At 32.5% G+C, this 20,027-nt stretch overlaps 4 protein-coding genes across 5 annotated transcripts; 2 read left to right on the top strand and 2 right to left on the bottom strand.

Moving 5' to 3' along the window:
• Positions 1-2,517: 2,517 nt before the first annotated feature.
• Positions 2,518-6,276, bottom strand: LOC120218168 (solute carrier family 35 member F1-like). Of its 2 annotated transcripts, none has more exons than XM_039215137.1 (10): positions 5,847-6,276; positions 5,138-5,232; positions 4,649-4,706; positions 4,283-4,477; positions 4,001-4,077; positions 3,809-3,891; positions 3,544-3,592; positions 3,372-3,440; positions 3,088-3,236; positions 2,518-2,831 (listed from the first exon to the last, which is right to left on the bottom strand). In XM_039215137.1, the coding sequence occupies exons 1-10, from the start codon at positions 5,962-5,964 to the stop codon at positions 2,627-2,629; spliced, it is 1,098 nt and encodes a 365-aa protein (XP_039071068.1). In that variant the 5' UTR covers positions 5,965-6,276; the 3' UTR covers positions 2,518-2,626. The 2 variants fall into 2 exon arrangements, with proteins under 2 accessions (XP_039071068.1, XP_039071066.1); XM_039215135.1 differs by having other exon boundaries at positions 2,525-2,831; positions 3,544-3,595.
• Positions 6,277-8,750: 2,474 nt separating this feature from the next.
• Positions 8,751-9,170, bottom strand: LOC120218035 (pectinesterase inhibitor-like). The gene has a single exon (XM_039215034.1). It carries the CDS (start codon positions 9,168-9,170, stop codon positions 8,751-8,753), a length of 420 nt encoding a protein of 139 aa, XP_039070965.1.
• Positions 9,171-14,311: 5,141 nt separating this feature from the next.
• LOC120218171 (PTI1-like tyrosine-protein kinase 3) lies at positions 14,312-17,626 on the top strand. The gene is made up of 8 exons (XM_039215140.1): positions 14,312-14,505; positions 15,116-15,284; positions 15,849-16,102; positions 16,202-16,328; positions 16,431-16,704; positions 16,833-16,965; positions 17,052-17,138; positions 17,233-17,626. Exons 2-8 carry the CDS (start codon positions 15,191-15,193, stop codon positions 17,356-17,358), a joined length of 1,095 nt encoding a protein of 364 aa, XP_039071071.1. The 5' UTR covers positions 14,312-14,505; positions 15,116-15,190; the 3' UTR covers positions 17,359-17,626.
• Positions 17,627-18,758: 1,132 nt separating this feature from the next.
• LOC120218036 lies at positions 18,759-19,911 on the top strand. Its single transcript, XM_039215035.1, has 2 exons — positions 18,759-19,437; positions 19,529-19,911. The coding sequence occupies exons 1-2, from the start codon at positions 18,759-18,761 to the stop codon at positions 19,579-19,581; spliced, it is 732 nt and encodes a 243-aa protein (XP_039070966.1). The 3' UTR covers positions 19,582-19,911.
• The last annotated feature ends 116 nt before the right edge of the window (positions 19,912-20,027 follow it).

Here is a 20,027-nt window from a genome sequence, read left to right on the forward strand (position 1 = left end):
TCATTTTTTACTATAGAATACAATTCTTCATCTTTCAATGCACAATTCACATGGAGGATACCATTGCATTTTGAACAAGAATAGCTACAGTGCTCTGCATTGACTTCCTCATGGCAAATTATCAATCTAAAATTCTCATATCTTCTCTGTGACGAAAATATGTGTGAAAAAGATGATGATCGTGCCACTTGCTTTCGATGACAAGTGGCAATGAGATGCATTCATTGTGGACTATAATGTCACAAGCATCACGCGTATAGGCAACATGAATTCCACTAGTGCCACACGCATCACAAATGAATGGACTTTGTCTCCAGAACAAGGTGAAAGGGTGTGGATGGTTTTTATATTCAATATTGTGCGACGGTGATAAACATTCAATATGAACAAAAAGGCCACAAGTTGAACAACATAAATAAATCCTCTTTCTTGGCCTATTCCACATATCGTGCATAAGAATTGTTTGTTACCAAATTGTAAAATAAGAGGATGTTTACAATGACACTTATGATTCAGTTTGAGAGGACGCTCCACACCTCTTATGTAGTTTAAATCCACAATAAGGAGAAAAGAATGTATATTTTGCCAATGGTTCTTGACATGCAAGGCACTTTTTTTCGGTCGAAATCAGTGCATCTACGAGGGGAACATGCTCAAGCTCTTTCAAGTTATTTCTAACAATATTAAATGTAAACAAAGCACATTTATTATGAAAATCCAAACCGCTAGAGCAATGATAATAGAAACCCCTACCAAATTTATCACAAAATTTGCAAAGAGGGGTACTACTATATGCATCGTTTTCCATAAGAAGAAGAGGATGGTGAGGATGTAAAGGGTTATAGAGTTCTGAAGGTGCGCACATACCTTGTGAAGATAAAACTCACAGCGCTCCGCACAGCTTAAACATGGGGCTGCAAGCTCAAAATAGACATCCGGAGGGTCATCACTTTCAGCTAAGAGCGTCTCCCCACATCTCCCGCAAAAAAATGACCTTGTAGGTTCATGGCTGAGGATGTAGACTTGTTTCATTGGTACCAAAGGATGTTGGTGGCCATAGCTGTTTGAGTACTTCATTTCTCCTGCCTTTCTGTCTTTCCAAGCAGCAGAAGAAAACAAAGCAAGGCAGCTATAATCGAGGATTTAGAGCACAACAAGGACACTAAAGATGATTTGGGTGTTGAGAGAAACCGGGGAAGGTGAGGTTTCCTGAGCTACAAGCCCACCTACTGCTCCTGCAACTTTTAATATTTGAGGCGAAGACTTCACCTACTGCTCTTGCAACTAGTGATATTTACACCAAAAACCTTCTCACCATCCTCTGTTTTATGAAACTTCTAACATTAAATTTGACAAAATGTAACATAAGACATCCATGTGTCAAGTATTATGTATTGAGTCAAGTTTCGCGTGCTAACGATAAATTTGACCCAATGCAACCCAAAATATTCATATAATTAATTTCATGTTGTTAATACTCTAGTGAGATGATGATGGTGGTCTTAGTTGGTTCATTTTTTTTTTGGGATTAGACGTAGAATCGGAGTTGGTGGTGGTACAAAGAAAGGAGGAGAAAAAAATTAAAAGAATCGATGAACAGTGGGTATGGGGGTTCACGATCATCTCTTGCAATTCTGCTTCGTGCGAGTATATGTCTCTGACTCGAGATAGTAGGGTGACTAGTATCAGTCCTAAGGTTGATAGCTACTGATGGGTTGGTAAGTGAGTAAATTTGATTGTAAAATGATGGATTTAGTGGTCATAAGACTGACAATGATCATGTCAAGGACTGTAGTCAAATGGAAAGAATAACAGAATACCTCCCAGTAAATCATGAAATATCTTAGAGAAAATTTTGGAGGCCTGGGTTTCCTCGAACAGAGGAGTGACAGCAAAAGTGTAATTTGCGGAGGATATACAACAAATGCCATTACATTACTCCGATCCTGCCCCGAGATTTGGGATGCAAACCCGCAACGAACCCACTCGACCCAACATATTTCTTTTTATCTTTCTATTAATTTTGTCCCTAAACATCCCTAACAACCTTTCGCCGTTATGAGAGGGAGGAGATAGAAGCCAACTACCGAAAGCCAAGGCAGTTGTACCTGGAGTCAACATGTGCGCCTCAGGTGAGAACATGCCGCGACAGCACCCAGACAGAAGCACCAAATCCTCTACGGAAATCAAACACTAGCATCATCGGCGAGGAACCTCAACCATTAAGAGCAACCATCAGAAAGCAGAACCGAGGAGCTAATTCAAAGTCATCAAAGGTCCAACAATTCTATTACCGGCGAGACCCTGAAGTGGAGAAGACTCCAAATCAACCAGAATTTTAGTTCAGAAAAGTAGGCATGTGCCAACTATTTCATCCTTTATTTTTCTTGAAATACATATCTCCGTATTCAGACATGGTTATAGATACATAAACCTCCGAGAACTCTCTTAAATATATCGAAAACTTTCAATATCCGCATTGGACATCCATTCAGAGTCGGAATCACATAGACTCGGTGAAAGGGGAATGAAAAGGCCTATATTGAAAGCACTGGAATTCAATCCTTTTTACATGTCCTATGGTAGATGGTGTTTAACAATCTGAAAGGAGAAAGTAATAAATAAATCATGATTTCTCACCCTGGACATGTTTTCCGATGCCCTTATTCTCGATAATTTCCCTTCCGCCAAAGCTAGTTGTAAGATCGTTCCCCATTTTGGAGCTCCCAGCCATACTTGCTCGATTGATGTTGTTGGAACCAGCTTCCTCATCGAAATGCTTGCTTCTTTCGGCAACCTCATCTCGGCTTTGATCGTCGTCCTTGTCACCACTATTGAAAGATGAACCAGAAACATACAAGACAATATGCATCAACATTCTCGTGATACATAAATGAATTTCTGGACAAATACGAAGAAACAGATGACAAATCATATACTAGAAATAGACACGAAGAGATCAATGATGATTTAGAAACCTGTGCAAGAAAAAAACACAACCGAATTCGCCTCTGAATGCTTTAGGGAGCTAAGCTTGCCTTGGACGAAAAGTTGGAAAACGAAGAGTTTGGATTGCAAATTACTTACCCTGAATAAATGATAAGTCCAACCATTACTGCAAAAAACGCTAAAAAGTACATCCAATCAACCTTCTCGTGGTAAGCAAAAATTCGGATTACGACAGCCCACATATCCGAGGTAAGCAATGAGAGATTGAGCATTGTGGATCCAGTCATCTGCCATGGAAGAAAACCAAAATCCAAAAGATTGTTCAGAAATATTAGATTGAAAATGTTCATAGGATTCTAATGCAGTCCAACTTTTACAGTTCCAAAAATAGGAAGATGAAATCCTAAATCGTATGCTCATACCTTGAGTAACACCGGTACAAACGAGTAGAATAGAAACATAGCCAATGAAAACCCGAAAAACGGAAATGCCTGAAAAGCAAAAAGAATTGTTAACGTGCATTAAGAAAACAAACACTCAAGCTTATATGCACATCAAAACTAAAAGGACAACAAGTTTATTGAAGAAACTTACAGCACCAGATGTCCAATGAATAGATTTGAGTTCATTGCGTTCGACTATGCTTCTATAGAACGTCATTAAGGGTAACGGGTCGACAATAAAATTAATGCAACAGAATACGTAACCAGCTATCTAGCAGTTTTCATACATTCTGCAGATGGTAGCATGTTACTGACACATCATAACCTTGAAAACATAGAAATTTCATAAAACTACAATCTGATAATGGTTAGGAATCATTGAATTAAACGCAATCAAACCCGGACACCAAGGATACATTTGGATTGCACTGATAATGGCACCGAAGAGGCCCAAAAATGACATAAGTTCAACTCTATCAGCATTCTTAACTAGAAACTCCTGCCAAGGAAGCAATTCATCGCAAGACCATCAGTGAGGTTGGTGACATTACAATAACAATAAGAGAGTGAACCATTTCAAATTTCATGAACCGATCAAGATATATTACCTCGCTGACGTTACTAATAGCATAGAGTGTTGCCCCAGCAATAACGAGTAAATCTCCTTTACGAGGGTTGCTTCCTCCTACAACTCACAAAATCATAATAAGCCCCGTGTGATCCCATTATGTCTTAAAATAAATTAAAATAGATGACCATATGTAATTTATAGTTATGAAGATCAGCCAAAATGTTACTGTTAAGGATCAACAGGAGGACCAATTCCACTACTATATCACTAATATTTAGATTACAAAGTATATGGAAAATGCAGCAAATGCCAAAGCTACCTGATCGATCGCCTGCGTGAACATCGGAAAACACGACCATGACAAGACCAGCAACACAAACAATAACGCCAGCAACCTTTCTGAATCGGTACTTTGTTTTCAAGAAAATATAGGTCAGAAGCATGACAGATGGGATAGACCAACAATCCAACAGCATGACACTCGTTATAGGTGTGTACTGATACGCCTTCACAACTGCATGTGAAGCAACAGTCAATTAACAAGAGACGGAAAAGATATAACACTCAAAGTCTGCATTTTATCGTAAGCTTAGTCTAAAAATGATAATTAGAAGAAAAAAAATTGAAGCATGTTATAACTAATAACAAGTCGGCCAAGTTCATTGGAAGAACATGATCTGCTTACCTAGATAGTTGGCTTCTACATCTACCAATCCAAGAACAACATAATAATACCAATTTGCCTGCAAAAAGTCCGAATAAGAAGAAAAATTTAAGGTACCGAAATTGAAAGAGAGGGAAAAGAGATCCATAACAGTGTATCAATAAAACAAAACCTTCCCCAAGCCAATCCGAACCTGTTTCTTTACAAATTCAAATAATAGCAAAGGGCAACCGAGAAAAGGAAATTTTAAGCCTATAACAGTCATTTATATTCATCCATCTGGGAAATAATAAGCGAAACCAGATTCACTTGCTGAGACATGTAGCTCAATCCATCATATATCTTAAAACCTTTTAACTGCTACCTTATAAGTCACGCTCTTTGCACTTGTATCATTTTGTTTATATACAAACCCTTTAACGGTAAAGTGAGACACGCAATCAAATGAAATTGGAAAGAAAAAAACTCAAAATTGATACGAGAAGAAGATATGTCAAAGCAAAGAAATACCTTCAGGGCTTGCCTTCTGTAAAGCATGACACCTCCATAGACAACAGCCAAGAGCACATAATTTAGAAAAGACTGAGATGTTGGTGCATTGATTCCTAACATACACAATAAAACAGAGAAACAAATGAACTATAGTCCGATGTCACTAAACAAATGCAAAATTATCTTCATATGAATAACCGATCGATGCTACATAATTCAAACACCATGTCAATACATTATTCTTTTCTTTCTGTGATTTATAGTTTGAACTTTGGCAATCTAGTATAACATAGAACAAGCAGTAGCAAGTGCAGATAGACACCAAGTCCGACTACATAGGTTGTCAAAGCACAGAATCCAAAACTTAAGAGTACCTTTGAGTACAACAAGGAGAAAATTCAGAAACTAAATACTTGAATTAGAACAAGAAATATAGTTAATCAAACCAAAAAGTTCACTATTTTTAAACCTAATATTATGAACAAACAACAGCAAAAAATATTCAAAAACTTTAGAAGACCATTTTTTGTAGTCAATTAGCACAAAAAACATATCTACAAGTTCAAGACTGAAAAACCAATCAAATCAAACATTGAATTAAAGCTAGGAATCAAATGAAACTAATTGAATTATATTTCTATTCCAATCTTAACCAAATTTTCATCAAAGGGTATATTTCAATATCATCATCATGGACAAAACATAAAACAAAAATAAAAAAAGCAACCTATTTTAGCAAGTTCAGAGGAAGAGAAGCCAGTAGAAGTAATAAGAAGGGAAAGAAACTGCCCCAATCCAAGTCCAACCAACGTTCTCTTCGTCCAAAAATGCTTAAAAATCATCATCTTTTTTCTCTCTAACAATTCTCAATCCCAAAAAAATGGTGGGAAAAAAGGGTTGTTGATAAAAACCCAGTGAAGGAAAACCAAAATACTCTAAGTCCCAGTCTCAGAAACTCCTTTAAAAGCCTTCAAAGGCACTCAAGAGTCCAAATTATCAGTGTAGGTGATGAAATGACTCTGATGGAATTTGAAAGTGAAAGGCAGAATTTTTCTTTTTCAAAATTTGATGTGAAATCAAATAGCATTGAACCAATGGCTCTTTTGAGTTCCCAAATTCTTCAGGAAGACTAACTACTCCCGCCGCTAAAATTACTACTAAAAGCAAAAAAAATTATTTTCTTAAAAGGAAGTTGAAAACTTTGACCTAGAAGGCAATATAACTCATTGAATTTGGCCATTTTCTTTTGTTTTCTATAATCTAATTTTGTATTGATTCTAAAGATAAAAACAACAATAATTGTAGAGCTTTTATTATAAAAATATAAATTTTTATTTAACAATAAATAGTCAAATTGTACTTTTCCACCTTCAAATGGTAAAGGCTCATGATGGCCATGGATTGTGGGTTCCCTTCCCTTTACACTTTTTTGAAGGATTTCCTTTCTTTATCCTCTTTTTCATTGTTTATAGACTCTTTGCTATCTAATAATCACATTGATTTTTATTGTATTTTTTAATAATTTTAGAATGATTATAATATAATATTTATTCATAATTTTTTAATTAATTGATAATGTACATAAATTTTAAATATAACTAGTCGAATTAAGATCTCTATGAAAAAGAAAATTTTGAGAAATATGAAATTACAAGATTTATATAAAAGATATAAATTGTTAAGAAGTTATATTAAAATTTTAAAAAATATAAAATTACAAAATTTTTAAGAAGTATAAAATTTGATTATTAATAAAAAAATATCAAAAAAATATCTTTTTTATACTAGAATTTTTTTGCTTATATTATAAATAAGTACCTACAATATATTCTTTTTTCATCTAAGTACTTAAAGTATTTTTTGGTTAAAATAAGTACCTAAATTTATCTTTTTGATCAAAATAGGTACAACAACAACAACAACAAAACCCTATTCCCATGTGCAATGGGGTAATAGAGAGGTAGGGTAGTAGGATGCCCCCAATGCCAAGATTGAGAGCAGCTTCCGTGGAAGACCTCCGGCAGTAAGAAAATCAAAGATAAAGATTAGATGTAATGCATGTATAAGTAAATAAATACATAGTTGAACAATGTTCATGTGCAGACTTCATATGCGCGTCTGTAATGGAAAGTAATCCCTGTAAATAAATTACTGCGTAAAAATCTCTGCATATAGACAGAAACATAAGACACGACTAAATTTAAAAAGAAAAAACCAGAAGAGAATGCAAGCTACGAGAAGAAATAAAGTCAAATTGGTTAAAACCTAAACTAAGGCAACACTACTCTGTTACCCTAGTTCTAAGTATTTGATCAAAATAGGTACCTAAAGTATTTAATTTTTTTTATCTAAGTTATAAAAAATTGACATCTAATATTAATTAAAGAATACTTTAGGAATCTATTTTGACCAAAAATAATTTAAGTACATATTTTGACCAAGAAGAAAAGTTTAGATACTCATTTTGATCAAAAAAATACTTTAGGTACCTAAATGAAAAATGTGATATACTTCAAGTACTTATTTGTGATATAAGCCTTTCTTTAAAATTTGATTGCTTCCGACACCATTCGATCTATCTCTGACTACACTAAATCTTGAAATAAATAAAATTAACTTAATACTATTTTTTATTTATAGAATTAAATTTAAATATTAAATTTAAATAACATCTAACTCCTTTTGAGATTAAATATTTTCAATAGACACTGATATTGATTTTGATTTTTAAAAGTGTAAAAGATATCTGAATAAATAAGACGACTTCAAGTTTGTTAATAAAATTTATTTATTTTTCAGGATAACGGTGTGTGATCGATTAATTTATATATAAAATAAAATATTAATAATTTAATTAATAAAATTTATTTATTAAAATTTGACATGTGATCAAAACGAAACTTATGGAAAGTTGAGTCTGCAAAGCAAGATGGATTGTTCTGTGTACAAAATGAAATAATAATGACCTCATTCATAAAAAAAAATTTGTGGGATAAATGTGTGGGATAAATGTGTATAATGTTAAAAATTCAAGTGTAACTTTTTTGAGATAAATTTATTGCAGTATTTATCTATAAAGCTGTAAAAACAACTCTAAAAAGTATATAACAAAATCAAACCCTATAAAATAAATTTACACAAAGAATTAATCTAGTCAAGTATACACCACTTATTATAAGACATACATTTATATGATAATTGACGGTAATTTTATTTCATCGATCGATAATGATTTTTCTTTTTAAATTTAGATGAAAAATTGTAGTTAATGAGAAAATATTTTTTTATCGATGTTTTTTATATAGAAGAGAGTTGATCGTCGAGGATGAGAAAAATGATAAAACGGTTGTGAAGGCTCTAACCCCTTTCTTGGTTGTGTTGAAGAGTTAAGATAGATTTGATAGTCATACATTGATTGTCATCTAAAGGTCTCCTTCAATATTAATCGAAATCGTTTTCGAATTATTATTTATCCAAAATTACATGCAATATATATATATATATATATATATATATATATATCGATGACTAAAATCAAATATACATTCGTATTTTTATGACATTTCAACATATTATATTTATATGTGACTAAGGTGTTCTTCGAGGTTCGAATCGAAATCAACTAAGACATTCAAGAAGTAAGTTGAGTTCCAGCAACAATGGCCATTGCAATCAAGATTTTCGTATGCGTATTTTGTTCCGCAACAGGATTAGGAGGATTCGGTGGAGTGTTGAAAATACTGGTGCAACTAGCTTGTGCTCTAGGTGCCGGTTGTTCAGCCTTCAACATGCTATTGTAATCCTTCTCGAAGAACGCCGACGCCGCTTGTTGGAAACCATTCATCACGTCGTGGTACGCGTTTTCGCACGTCGTGAGAGCGTTCTTCTCCGCCGGATCAGTTGCTTTCTCGATGAGTCCCACAATGAGAGTATGCGTGTCGGTCGCGACTTTAAGCGTTTGCTCGACGGTTATCTGAGTTAGAGCAGTGATATCTGCGGTGGGACTCAAGTTTTGGTTGAATGTGTTGTTACAAAACGCATATTCCTCCATTTTCCGACATATTTTATCGATCAAAGCTTGTGTTGCGTCGTCACAGGATGCCGGGTTGATGAAGATGAAGCTGCCTAACAAAGCTAGAAGAACAAAATAAGTGCAGAACTTGGAAGAATTAAACACTGTTTTTGTTTTAATTTGTAGGAGGAGGGACGTGATTAGTGATGGATATTACAATGAAGCATGTGTAATTTATATAGCTATTTTGCATGAAGAACAAGTAAGGGAATACGTTAATATATGGGAAAATTTGTAATTTTACCATTCACGTGGATTCTTATACCTTATGAATTGTAACATTTTAGAAAAAATAATAATTTACGATCCATACACGTAAGGTAAAATTTTTAAGTTTTATAATTTATAGATTGTTAAATTAACTTAATTTTAACTGAAATTAAAACTTTTAAACTAAAGATAATCAATTTCATTTTTTCGTAAGAATCTCCTCGTTCTCTATTTATATAAGTATAAAAAAAATTCTCCATTTTTCTATATAAAGTAAATTTTCAATCCCATGTACAATTTTAAGAAAAAACGAGTTTACTAATAAATAATATATTAAAATATTATATTTTATGTCAAATATTGATTTCCATTATTTAGAGGAATATTGGATAAATTAGGATGCAAAATGTTGTTTTAGTTATTGAAATCAAGGTTAAGGATTAAATTGTAACGAATGTAAAGTATGAGATATAAAATAGTAATTTTGCCAAAAAATTTCAAGAAAGAGATGTTGTATATTTTAGTTTTTATTTAATCATCTTGAATCTAAAGAAAATCGAATATATGATGATAAGAATACATGACTTGAATTTTGGCATGAACGATGTCGGGTTGATATGAGTGTACGATATGATGATGATGTGAATAAGTGATTATAAGTATGAAGACGATAGCATGAATGACATGATATAAAGCAAGTATGAATACATGCTATGAAGCATGAATATTATGATAAGTTAAATGACATGAAAATGTTAAGACTATATAGAAATAAAATTACTAAAACATACATGATATGAATTTATGATGATCAAAATATTCTGAAACAGGTTCATGATATTCATAATTGTTCTTATAGGACTAATAAATTTGCACTTTATTGTATGCGTGCTTGATATAAAAAATGAATAAGGCGGATGACAAATTTTATGACCTATGTCATGAAATGGATATTTAACATTATTTAAGACCACGACGATAATAATAATAATAATAATAATAATAACAATAATAATTATAATAAATGATACATTAAAGGAAAAAATCTAATTTTTTTGTCATTGGTGTGTCATTCATTTTTTTAATCTTTATTGATCGGCGACGACACCGATTTTATGTTAATTGTCGACCGTCGATATTTTTTATTATCATTTTATTTTCTTATATCACATCTTTATTTTTTTATTTTTTTATTTTCAATAAGTCTGCTTGTATAACGTTTTCATATACTTTTATGACATATTTTCTTATGCCTTTTAGCACGTTTTTCGATCGTTTGATCATTTGTTCATTTATCTTGTTCTAGGAGTTGAGTTGACAGCGTCACGACTGATCGAGATGGTGTTCATCTGTTATCTTGTTAGTATTTTTTTGTTTTGGAACATCGGATTGGATTGTATTTGGATATCTGATTTACGTTCGTGAATAACTTTTCACGTCACTCGAGTCTGATTTACGGTTTAATGATGATCTTTCAGTAGTTTGATCTTTTTTGTGATTCGTTTCTCGATGCGATCAAATTTATTTGTAAGCTATATTTGTTTGAGTTTCTTGGTTAGGTTTTTAATCTTTTATTGTATTATCGTTATGTGATCTTAAGTTACTAATTTTTGTTTAAATGATTATATGAAATTGTCCCACTGTGGGCAATTCATAATTCTGACTGCCGGAGGTCTCCCACAGAAGCTGTTCTCAACCTGGCGTTTGGGGCAGCCTATTATCCTATCTCCCCCTTACCCCATTACATATGGGAATATGGTCAGCTAATTTATGGTTGTAAATATTTATTATAATTCAAGATATTTTATATTTTTAATAAAATCAATGACTTCTATAATAATAATAATAATAATAATAATATTTTTAAATTGATTTGAAATTAAAAAAAACGAAATTTAGAGAAAGAAAGGAGGGTTTCTAAATAAAGTTCCATGATTTATCTCATTAAACCACTGCTAGCATTCATTGTCTTGAACTTATTTGAAAGTAATCTTTGTAATTGTCATACTTACCAACAAAGCAAAGCTTCCCATTTATTCTCTCACAAGGATTCTCCATTTAAAAAAGATACATATCATGCCATTCAAGTTAGAGAGAGAAAATAGGGTTTCTAAATATTATTTTTAACGATATTTTTTTATTAGATAACATCACATGTCAATGATGGATGCAAGTGTATTTTATGATAAATATTATTTTAATTGTGTCAACTTCGAACTAAAATTTTATGTTATTAATATATATACATATGTACACCTTAAAAATATTTATAGATCCATCACTGATCGAGTTATTTTAATAAATTTATTAGTTTTTTATAACTTTAATAACTTTTTTTTTAAATCTACATGTATACAACAGTATACTAAAAATATAAGTTTTAATTGTTAAAATTGATTAAATGATATAACTGATTTAACTTTTATATATATATTAAAAAAATCGGTGGAATGTTCTCATTTAATTAATGTTATTGGTTTGCCCCCAAAGAATGCCACGTCAAACACAAACAAAAAATGCTAGTCTAGGATGATTCAACTCCAAGTCATCACCATTGCCCACACAATATTAAGTTATGCTATATATTATAAGAAAAAAGATTAATTTCCATCCAAGAATCATTAATATAATTATAAATTTTCAAAATATGTTCTTATTAAGAGCAATTATTTGATACATCGATTGTAGTTTTTTCACAAATAATTTTAATCCATCGATATATATACAGAGAGAGAGACACATAATAATAAATTAATATATTTGTAAAAAAATTATATATTAAGTAATAACTATTTTATTAAATATGCTTAGAAATGACTAAGAGACATTATTACATTGAAATGATGAAAAAACCAAACCCAGATATTTGCTTTGGCATCCAACGCACTCTTCCCCCCCCCCCCCCGATGTCTCAATCAAGGTCCACTAAATACATTATTTCATCAATAATTACATTTTTTATTATAATCCAAATTTTATTCCATTACGATTTAAAATTTTTTATTAAAATTTATAAAATTATCTAAGTGATATAAGAAAAAAAATATTTTTCTTAAAATTTTAGGTTTAAAAAATTACGCCATCAAGATGTATGTACATCATCAATCAATTAAAAAAATTTAAAAAATATACTAATTTATAATTATCTTAAAATATTTAAAAATATATATTATAGATTAATTCATTTAATGAAAAATAAATTAAGAAGAAAATAAAAATTAATGGTGTGCTATGGCCTTATAGAACGATATAATATTTTAATATTTTAAGTGTATATTTAACTATAAATATATGCTTAAGCATACCTTTCAAACACAACGGTTCGAACTTATGACATTAGAAAGAACAAATATTTATTTTAACTGATGAGTTCGTTAGATAAATTCATATGCTTAAGATTGTTACATTTAGCTTTTTGTTGTTGTGCGATTTTAGAGAATTTTCTTACAATTTATATAGTGAATTTTTTTTCATATTTTTATTTTTTTGAAAGAGTTTTTATAAAAAAATAAAATATGTGTTTACTTATTTTCTTTTTATTATTTCATAATATATTACTCATTATTATCCGTAGCATTTTTAAAGACAGAACCATAATTTTAATAAAGTTTTGTATTAGAACAAAATAGTAATTATTTTTTAAATTTAACTTTTAATTTCATTCATTTACTTAATAACATTAAGAAGTAAGTTCCAATTTTAATCTGTTTGAAATTGATTTCACACGCTATCTGAAATCAATTGAATTTATTATTTATTTTGTTTTGTTTTGTAAGGTGCTTAGAAATAGTATATGTTTTCAAGATTTTAATAAACACTCAAATACCATGTACAATCTCTAGTGCTTGAATTAAGACCTTTAAAAGTAATCATCTTTTCTTTAACCATTAAGGTAACTTGATTCGTGCTAATGAAGGAAATTATTAGTATTATTTTGTTAAGTCATTTGACTATTAAAAGTTACAAAATGATCCTTATACTATTAAAAATTACAAAATAGTCACCTAACTATTTATTTGTTCCAAACTTATCATTTTCCCTTAAAAAATGGTAGATGTTTAAGATAGACGTTTACATGTTGATTGTGATGTGATCAAATTTAATCTCAAAATCAATTTAGTTGTATTTTATGGATAAAATCTCAGTCAGTAAATTAATGCCTAGTTTAGATGAGCGTCAACTTTTTAATGGAAAATGACTATTGTAACATATAAATAGTTGAGTGATCATTTTAGAACTTTTAATAATAATGAGACTTAATAAAGTAATATAATGTAGTTGGGAGACCATTTGTATATTTTACCCTTTATTTTATTAGCTTCAATTATTTATACAATATGTGGAAATGTTCACTTCATCAATCATTATTTCACTTTTCCTCGTTGCATCTCTGTCATATTTTTCGAACTTTTAGATAATGATAAAACTAGTCCTTATTACACTTTTTAAATTTAACTCTTATAATTTTTATCTAAATTTGACCCGTAATATTTTAAACAAATCAAATTTTACCTTCAATCTTTAAAAATGGAAATATTTTTTTAAATAAAAATTATAATTAAAATGTTAAGAAGTTGACACGAGAACTCACAATAATGATATATATATATTTTATGTTTACTTTTAAAATAATTTAATGTATTTTTAAAATCCTTTATTAAGGTAATATATAATATCATTATGAAATATACTCAATCTACCATATCATATCAATGTATTTTTAAAAAAAGATTTGATTTTTTAGTATGAGATTTAGTTAAAAATAATAAATGACTAAATTGATAGAACTGCAAATTTTGAAGCTAAATTCTTTATTAGGCCTTTTTAAAATTTTCTCTCGTTTTCCTACAAGACAAACAAGCAAAAGCATAAAAGGAAAAAAATAAAGTGCCTTTAAAGATTAATTTTTTTTTTCAATTTCTGTCTCCGTCTCTCTCTCAGTTATATTTTCCTTCTCTATTTTCCCTCGTTCTCTCTCCTTAACAATACCTTCATCCGGAACCAGTAAAGCTGGTAACAAACCCTAGGAGGAGGAAGAGAACAAGAGAGGAAATTTCTTCCAACAAATCAGAAAAGGAAGAGAGAAAATAGAGGGGAAATCCAGGTATTCTTCTTATGCTTTACCAATTTTAATCCTTTAGTTTATTGAAATCTATTGTTTCTGTTTGCTTATCTGTATCTTTTCCTTTTTCCTTTCTATTTTTTATCATCTTGAAGAGGAAATTTGAGGGTTTCATTTATATTTAGATTCTTTCTACTTCTTTTTTGAATTTGTAGCAAACCCATTTAAGATCCGGGGCTTAATTTTTCTGGGTCGTGGTATGATTTTTGAATTGTTTGCTTTTCTGATCTTTAATTTCTCTTTTTTCCATTGGTTTAATTTGGCCCGGCTTGACAGTAAGCTTTTAACGAGTCTCATTCCGTTTATCATTTTATTGAGAATTTATCTCTTGACGTTTGATTACTTAATTAGGATTAATTGAATTAATTTTTTTACCTTTTTTTGTGTGTTCAAATTTGAATTGTGTTACATTTCTCTTGATGTGGGTGATTGTTTTATCTACCATGAAGTAATTGAAATGCAATGATGGGGTGAATTTGAGCTTTTCTTCTGTATGCTCTGTTGCTTTATTTGATTTTTTATTATGTTCAAATGATTTGTTTTGACAATGCTTACATTGGATTATGAATGGATGTTTTGCGAAATTATGCAGGCACATGCACCTCCTCGAGGCTCCTTTGTTCAATTAGAAAATACTGGCAATTTGTATTTGAAGAAAAGATCAAGGATGCGTCGCTGGCTTTGCTGTTCCCATCAGGCAGACGAGAGTTACCAACCACATGAAAACGAGCACTTGAAAGCACCCAAGGATCATACGGATGGTATGCTACTTTGTTGCTTACTTGATTTGATAATTCCAATTTACTGTTAGAAATCCTTTGGCATTGTGAATGCCGTATTCATTTTCTTGCAAATACAGATAATACTAAGTTTTACAGATCTTATATGTATTTAGTATTTACCACACTCGGGTTAATGGGGATGAGAGGCATATTTTCTATTGTTGGTTCTTCACCAGAAAGTATGAAGTGCTATTCATATTATGTATACATAACTGAGCCTTTTCTTATTTATGAGAACTGAGAAGAGATACGGAAGTTCGTTATGTTCTAATGATTTGCCTTCTTTATATGTTCTTAACATTTGTAGTCTACCATGAGCATTTAGGCATTTCATGAGCCTTTAGGAGGGAAAAAGGCATCAGAGAAAAATAATAACTCTCAAAGTATTTTGCTCGTTATTCGAAGTTGGACTGAAAACCCCCTTTTTTGGCGTTTTAAGCTTGTTATGATTTAGGCAAGAATTAGGAATCGACTTAGATTGCCTTGTTTATTTTATATCTGACTTTTACTTGCAATCTCATTGTTAATTCTACGGGCTTCCAGGGCATAATAGAAACTCAAAGGTGCCGGCTCCTATCAAACCTGAAGTGCAAAATTCACCACCACCAATTGAAGTTCCTGCATTAGCATTGGAAGAATTGAAAGAAAAAACCGACAGTTTTGGATCAAAGGCTTTGATCGGTGAGGGTTCTTATGGAAGGGTCTATTATGCTGACTTGAACAATGGAAAAGCTGTGGCTGTTAAAAAGCTCGATGTTTCTGCCGAGTCCGAGTCAAATGTAGAGTTTTTGACCCAGGTGTGTATAAGAAATTGTAGTTCTAAAATTCGGGTTCTTGTCATGTCATGTTTCCCCTTGTTTCTTGATGCTTCCGCTGCATGAATTTTCTATGGTTAGGTTTCCATGGTTTCAAGACTGAAGCATGACAATTTTGTCAAGTTGCAAGGTTACTGTGTTGAAGGAAATCACCGTGTGCTTGCCTATGAGTTTGCAACGATGGGTTCGCTTCATGACATTTTGCATGGTTTGTGATGCCATGACGTTATATATTGATTCCCGATATAGATTTATCTGACCGGAGTGGACTCATTTAGTTTGACACTTTTCTTGCTTTTGGGAATCATAGGAAGGAAGGGAGTTCAAGGGGCACAACCGGGGCCAGTTCTTGACTGGATGCAGAGGGTAAGAATTGCAGTTGATTCAGCAAGGGGCTTGGAGTACTTGCACGAGAAGGTTCAACCCTCGATTATCCACAGAGATATCAGATCTAGCAATGTGCTTCTTTTTGAAGACTTCAAAGCCAAAATTGCAGATTTTAACCTCTCAAACCAGGCTCCTGACATGGCTGCTCGTCTTCATTCTACTCGAGTTTTGGGAACCTTCGGCTATCATGCTCCAGAGTATCTTTCAAAATCTCTTTATATTGGTTATTTTTTCTCTCCTCAAACTAAACCAGTTATTGCCTGTTGCCGAGCTGCAAAGATTATTTAGGATTTGGAACTTATTTTATGGCTCGAATGTTTTCTAGGTATGCAATGACCGGTCAGTTGACGCAAAAGAGTGATGTTTACAGCTTTGGGGTTGTCCTTCTAGAGCTTCTTACGGGGAGGAAACCTGTTGACCACACGATGCCTCGTGGACAGCAGAGTCTTGTTACCTGGGTGCGTTTATTGCTTTCTCTTCTTTCTGCTAATCTTTCCTCGTAAAATTTGATCGACACTTCAACATTCCGTTTTCTCGATTTCAGGCTACCCCAAGACTGAGCGAAGACAAAGTTAAACAATGCGTAGATCCAAAACTGAAGGGAGAGTATCCTCCTAAAGCCGTTGCTAAGGTATTCTTATCCTGTATCTGCATAACTTGCACCAGTTCAATTTCATAATGCACACTGTACTAACATATCGCATTCGTTGTCTCTGCTGATGCAGTTGGCAGCTGTGGCAGCATTATGTGTGCAATATGAAGCCGAGTTCCGTCCAAACATGAGCATTGTTGTCAAGGCTCTCCAACCATTGTTGAAGGCTCCAGCAGTAGCAGCGGCACCCGAGACTTAAAAAGCAAATGAACCCGAGTTTCTCCTCCAGTCATCGGGAGTTCCACAACCTATGAATAGGTTGGTTTCATAATCAATACAGATTTTAAACTGGTCACTTAATATTAATTATAAATACATTATCATATTTTTCATATATGACATGGTAAGCTTAGGATTGGGTTGATCCGTTTAATTTCTGTCGGTTTCGGATTTAGTCATAAAATTGACCAAGGGATCGGGTCGTGTTGGCGAGTATGATTTGGTTTTTAATTTCTTCTTTGTTATGCTTCGTGAATGTTTACGTTGAGAGAGATTGGAACTAATCCAAGTGCAGTAGTCTTTGATTTGTTGATGTTTATATCTTCTCCAAGAAGAAACAAAGAAAAAGTTTGATAATTTCAGTGATATTTCAAGCGTAAAGAAAAAGAAATTGGATAATTTACGTTGAAATCAGTTATCGAATTAAATTTTGTGATTTCTCTTGATAAGAGATTTTCTCATCAATGAATTCTAATTTGTCCTTGGGCATTTTCAAAAAGCTCAGACAGGCCTTGGGACATTTAACATCCCAATAAGCTTGCTTTCATTGTCGATCAATCAAATTTGGTCTTCCCTCAACATTAGGGTTTAATATTAATGCAACGAACGAAGCTACTCAAAAGATAATGTTAATGAAACGGATAGGAGGGTCTCCACCAACATACGTATATAAGAGTAGCCAATTCCATTCACCATTCAAATTAGATACATTTAGGAATAACAGCAGATTGAATCTGGTTCGATTTCTGATCTATCTGAATTTATTTTAATAATGGAAAATTCAGCCACATCATCCCGATCCAGATATAGGAGGGTCTCCACCCGACCTAAAATTTGACTTGATATTAAATGAAATAAGGATGTAATTGAAAAATTAAAATAGAAATAGATATTATTACAATTATTTTTTTAAGTATATAAAGAATAATTATCCTATTATGTTAGATTGAGTCAAGTCAGGTTAGTTTTTTTATCCTGATCCCAATCTAATTCAACCACATTCTAAAGAAAAATCCAACTGGATCTAAACTAAAATTTTCAAAATAAAAATCGACCTGAACAATTGGACCAAATCAGAACCTTTGGATTTAGGTTATCTAACATATTACTTAAAGTATTTACGACCTCGGTAGTTAAAGGGAAGGTTATCCTCCCTAAAAGTTCTGAATTCAAAAAACTATATTTATAAAGTATATGTATGTTATCAATAATTAAAAAAATTATAAATAAATCCATCAGATATGATTAGATAATCCGGCCCTTGCAAATGTCAACTATGTATATATATACATATATTATTGTACTTCCCAACCCACATCCTATAATCCCAGAATACTGTCATCTCTCATTTGCGCCACCATCAGCTTGAGTTAACCAACCATGGATGATAATAACAGTCCCAAGAAGAACACCCAAAGTTCTCCTCTTCTTTCAGAAGGAAACCAAGAACTGTGTCTTCATTCTTTCAATGAGAAAACTGCCCCTCTTTCTGGGTTTTTGCAGAGAGAAAAGAAAGAATGTTCCTTTGGAGTCAATGCCATTGAAGCTGTCAACAAAAGGATCATCAAAGGAAAAGCCTTGGATTCTCAAACTGCAATGGACTCCGAAAAGAAACCACCCTTGATTGATCTTGAAGTTGGGAGATTTTTCATTGCCAAAGATCTTGATTTTCCTGTCAGGCTGCCTCTAAAGATTGAAGTCGTCGACGATACAGCTTTGATCGGATCATTCCCACTCGCCATAACTGGAAACGGCAGTGTAAAATATGAGAAGAAGAAGAAGAAGAAGAAGAAGGGGAAACTTGAAGTTGATGAGAAGAAAGCTAAAAGGTCAAGAAGGAAGGGAAGGGTTGCAAGAAAGGTTTTAGGAGAAGCTGTGAGATCCATGGATTCAACAAAGATAATGTACTCGAGGAAAGAGTTGCAGCATTTGAGATTTGCTAATATTGAGGAACAATATACTTTGTGGAAGGATATCTATGGTGGTCTTGCCATTGATGTGATCAAGGAGTATGAAGATTTGGCTACCTGCAAGCCACAGAAGAACATTGCAAAGTTTGGTAAGTTCTTTTATCTCATAAATGTGTGTTCTCATCATCTCGTTTCCTCTGTTTAAAGTTTTATCAATGGACTCGTTTTCTATTGTTGCAGGTTTGGTTGCTGGAAGAGAAACAAGGATTGGTGACAACATCTTTCTACACTGACTGGGCCGGATTCCGATCGGCCGAAGGCCTTGTTTGCTGCAATTCAGCTTGTAAAATTTCGTTGCTGATACTGTTAGGCACACTGCACCAGTATTAAGTTCCTTCCCCTGTAGGATACTTGTAAATAGGATTCTCTTGTTCTAGGAGAATGCATGTTCTGATGTGATCCGGCAAAGACCCCGTTTGCTCCGATTGTGACTCGAAAAATTTCGTTGCAGATTCTTAGGCAGTTTTTAGTTTCCTGTATAGGATGGGTGAAAATAGGATTCACGTTCTAGGAGAATTTGTGTTGGTAATATGCAGGGTTTCATATGGTACATTCTTTGCAACTTCTTTAATGAAATTCAACTTTTGAATGCCTTTGCAAGTGAATGAGAGGAAACTCGCCTTTAACCATTTGCTGTTACTTCTGCATATTTGTAATGTATTTGTCAATCCTTTGCATT

Source organism: Hibiscus syriacus, unplaced genomic scaffold (genome assembly GCF_006381635.1).
Source record: "Hibiscus syriacus cultivar Baekdansim isolate YM2019G1 unplaced genomic scaffold, ASM638163v2 tig00110195_pilon, whole genome shotgun sequence".
In the NCBI taxonomy this organism is placed as follows: domain Eukaryota; kingdom Viridiplantae; phylum Streptophyta; class Magnoliopsida; order Malvales; family Malvaceae; genus Hibiscus; species Hibiscus syriacus.